Raw genomic sequence first — 4,359 nt, 5'->3', positions numbered from 1 at the left:
AAATAAATTTAATTTTACTTTTCCTGTGGGTAGTTCATTTACATGATTCAGAAATCGAGCGTATAAAGAGGTATTCTCCTTCCACTTTGCCCATCTTAACCCAACTTCCTCCTGTCAGAAATACCCATTGTTTTTAGTTCCTGGTGTAATTTTCCAGACTGTCTTCACATGTCTAAATGAAAAGAAATGCAACTTTGATTATTTCCATCATTTTTACATACTCTTTTGCATCATGTGCTTTGTTTTCTTTTTTCAAGATGTATCTTTGAGATCTTTCCACATTAACATAGGAAATATGTTTTTATTTTTCTACACTGGTGCCTGAGACTGTATTTCATTTCACAAGTTTTGACTTAGGATATTTGACCATTTCTTACCTTTTGCTGTTGTTCTTTGCTAAAAATAGTGCTAGCAAAATAAAAGCTGCAGCAACCAAAGACAAAACTAAAAGGCAAAAGTGCTAGGCAAAAAACAAAAACGAACATTAACAATAAAAGAAAGGTAACACTGAACAACCAGCCATAGATGTGGTAAAAAGCCTTCAGAATATATGTCCTCTCCACAAAGCAACGCTTGGAGTGCTGAGGTCTGGGTTGTAGTGCTGGAAAAACCACACTGATCAAGAATAGGATGGCACAGCTGGTAATTGCTGTCAATAAGCTGTACACCTGTATAAAGTCGAATCGGCAAATTATGTGGTAGATATTTACAGCAACAACAAAAGGAATAGCTGCTGAGACTGCTGAGGGTCATGGTTTCTTGGGCCATCCCAGTTAATTGGCCTAAAACACATAGTGCCTGTAGTCTTAAAAGCTGATAAGCAGCCAACCAAGACTCAACAATTGGTCTCTATTTTCTTAGAGCAACGTACAGAGGAGGAAACTTTGGAATAGAAGGAAGGTATGAAATTGTGACTAATTGTTTCCATGAGCAGCTGCAGTGAGACTGGAACTGAACAGTGGCTAGCTAATATTACTGAACTTTTGCTCAAAAATTCTATAGCAGAATCTTGATCAAAAGAGGACAAATGCAAACCAGATTTTCAAATTCTCATGGACTTCAACCTTTCTGGAGCTAAGGAGGTTAGATGAACCCCCTAAAATTATTGCCCTAAACTAATCTTTAAGCCAAAAATACCCCCCTTGAAGTTTTAAACCAAACTGCATTACTGGTAAAGAAAGACTGCCTCTAGTATTATTCTCTTTTTAAAGATCCCTCTGTGTGGGATCAGCAGAGCCCTAATGACATAGTAGGGTGCAAATGTGGTCTGCTCTGGGACGGGAAGATGAGGCTTTCTGCACCCGCAAAGCGTTAGTCTTGGCAATGCACAGGAGCAGTTCTACCCTGCCCTGTGGGGAGTCTGGGAGCCAGAATTGACTTGGTGGCCGTGAGTTTGCCTTGTGACATGGGATCAAACTGACCACAGCAATTGAAAAGATTAGACAGAAGCCTTAGGGAAGCAGTGAGATTATATTATTTTGAGGGGAACCCACTGAGACAAGCAGAGTGATTGTGCAACTCAAAGAAAGTAATCAAAGTCACTAAATTATACATGTACAGCTGAATTGGTGTGTGTGTTTGCTGCGGGGATGTGTTTACATTTTAGATCAGGGGGGGAAAAGTTTAGAAGCTTTTGTGCATCCAAAGACATTTTTTAAATGAAAGCTTAACACACAGGTTGGGAGGAAATCTTTTAATAATAATAATGGTGTGTGTGTGTAAACATATATATTCAAAACTAAAACCAAAACCAGACTCGCTGCCATGGAGTCGATGCTAGCGTAAGTGACCCTCTAGGGCAGGGTGGCACTGCTCTTGTGAGTTTCCAGCACCCTAAGGGAGCAGAAAGCCCCGTCTTTCTCGCACAGTGACTGGTGGTTTCAGACTGCTGGCCTTGATCTAATGAAAGAAACATGGGCAAGCAAAAGGATATTTAACTAAAGAAGATAATGAATGGCCAGGCGAACAATAAGCACATGAAGAAAGATGTGCATCATTTTCCAAACTTGTGAAATGTAACCCTAAATGAGATAACACACCGACTAGATGAACAATGTTAACTGCTAGGGAGCAGGTTGAGGAACTGGAACTCTCAGGAGTGGTGGGAATGGAAAATGATGGAGCCGCTTGGAATTCATTTGGCAGTTATTTTAAAAGTTAGACATAAACTTGCCAGAAACTCCAACTCCAGGATTTTGTGAAAACGTATGTCCCACACAAGTGCCTGTAAACTTCCATAGGAACATTATATAGCCACAAAATGTAAATAATCCAAAATGCCCCTCACCCGGTGACTGGATAAACTAAATGTGGTGTGCCCATAAGATGGAATACTATTTTGCATGGAAAGGAATACTATAAATACAAAACTATTATGGAAAGTAGAAGAGGCCAGATGCAAAGGGCTTCTATTATTATATAATTCTGCTTATCTGAAACATCTGTAACAGTAGATCAATGTTCTAAAATTAGGTTGTCTAACTGTCAATTTGCTTAAGTTATGTACACATAAATATGTTTACTTAGTGTGCCTGCAGATATATCCTCTTTTTGCAATTCATTTGGACTGCTCTACATTTGGACTCTAATCTTTATGTAAATGCAAATAATATCTTAAGGTCATATCTTCCCGACTATCAAGTCATAAGTTTGAAATGTGCAATCAATTGAACCTCGCCTTTGCCAAGAAATTGTCTTCTTAAGTTGTTTATAGTACCCTATCTGTGCTGAAAGCTTATACCTTTAATGATTTTATCTATTCCAGTAAATAGGTTTAAAATATTATCATATTCATTTTGGTGCCAATTAATGCACTTAAGGTTTTCTTACTGATGTTATTTCCGTAGTATATTAACAATGAGGGAACAATATATAGCAATTATTTTAGTTTTAGGAAGCACTTAACTAGATTAAGAACTGTAAGTAGCAGTCTTTTTTGCTGCCAGTGTTCAACTTGTCATTATAGGTTGTCCCCTTTTCTGGCCTTTGTCTATTTTGATTCGTCATTAGTTTCTCCTTTGTGCACTTTGCCCATGATGTCGTCTTAGGGGGGGATGGAAGGTGGGGCGGGGGTTCTAACCCCTCACCAATGTGGCCGAGCTTGAAAAATGCGAAGGAAACAGTCTTCTAAGTTCATTACCCACTGCCTTTAAGAGAACTCTCTTTCACAATTTCCTTTGTTTGCAATAAAATATTCTTCCTTTTCTTGTAGGAGGCTATTCAGCAGACCACCCTGTCATTAAAATCTTTTGGAGAGTCGTGGAAGGGTTCACTGATGAGGAAAAGCGCAAGTTGCTCAAGTTTGTCACAAGTTGCTCTCGACCCCCTCTCTTGGGATTTAAGGTACAAGGCTGTCTTGCCATTGGCTATAAAGAACAATTTGAAAGCAAGTTGCAGGCATCATGACTCTTTTTCCCTTCAGCATCTCAGCGTGTATTTTCCACATTTCCTAAGAAAAACACGTAAGCCTACATTAGCAAAATAAAGGGAATTTAACAGTGATAAAATGCTAGTAGTGAATCCAGTTGCTCTTGAAGTGTAGTCCTAGGACCATCCGCTTCAACATCACCTCTGAGAACTTGTTGGGGAAAAAAGTGCTCAGGCCTCCATGTTACATGGATTGCCCTTCAAGTACTTTGGAGCCCGGTTTCCCATAATGTCCCTTATAGAGCATGCCTTCCCCAGCCTAGGATCCAGTCTGGGATGCCACATTGGTCTCATGGCCATGCCTCGAACCTCTTCAGCTGTGTCCTTGACATTGTCCAAGAGTGCAGGCACGTGATCTTGAGACTGTCCCCTGAGTATAGGTTTGTCTCAGAATTAAATCCGGGTAAGCATTTGTGGCAAGAATAGTACATTGATTAAAGTTGTAACCATGTGGCTTTTCCACTGCAAGCTTACAATTTTTTTCCCCATTGTAATTAGTAAAGCTATACAAATATTCTTCCTTCATCAGACTTTCGCCCAGTGATGTTAGCCCCCTGGGATAATTTATTACTATAAGAGTTGCAAAATGGTGTTTTTTTAATGCCATCATCCCATCTGCATTTATTAATTGATAAAGAAAAGCTTGGCTTTTCTCCTTCCCTCCATCATTTTCTTCCCTCATTTTTCATGGTGGTAACAATCTGGTTTTGTCAGTATCTGTTGCGACGCCCGACAGCTGTGTAGCTGAAGCCCCTCAGGCCACTCCCACAGCTTTTTGCAACGCCATCATCAAGTTTTGAGCCCTTGTGCATTCCAGCACCAGATATTCCTGGCTGATCCTCTTTTTTTTTTAACATTTTATTAGGGGCTCATACAACTGTTATCGCAATCCATACACACATCAATTGTGTAAAGCGCATTTGTACATCATTC

General features: G+C 39.7%; 1 protein-coding gene across 1 annotated transcript in view; it reads left to right on the top strand.

Moving 5' to 3' along the window:
* The window catches only part of UBE3C (ubiquitin protein ligase E3C), a 144,251-nt gene that overhangs the window by 123,405 nt on the left and 16,487 nt on the right, over window positions 1–4,359 (top strand). The window contains exon 22 of the mRNA XM_004702334.3: window positions 3,212–3,342. Coding sequence (XP_004702391.2) covers window positions 3,212–3,342 — 131 coding nt within the window. The remainder of the gene's footprint in view (window positions 1–3,211; window positions 3,343–4,359) is intronic.

Source organism: Echinops telfairi, unplaced genomic scaffold (genome assembly GCF_000313985.2).
Source record: "Echinops telfairi isolate 266 unplaced genomic scaffold, ASM31398v2 ScPeMD7_31;HRSCAF=116, whole genome shotgun sequence".
Taxonomy (NCBI): Eukaryota; Metazoa; Chordata; class Mammalia; order Afrosoricida; family Tenrecidae; genus Echinops; species Echinops telfairi.
This window is presented reverse-complemented; position numbering and strand designations above follow the sequence as displayed.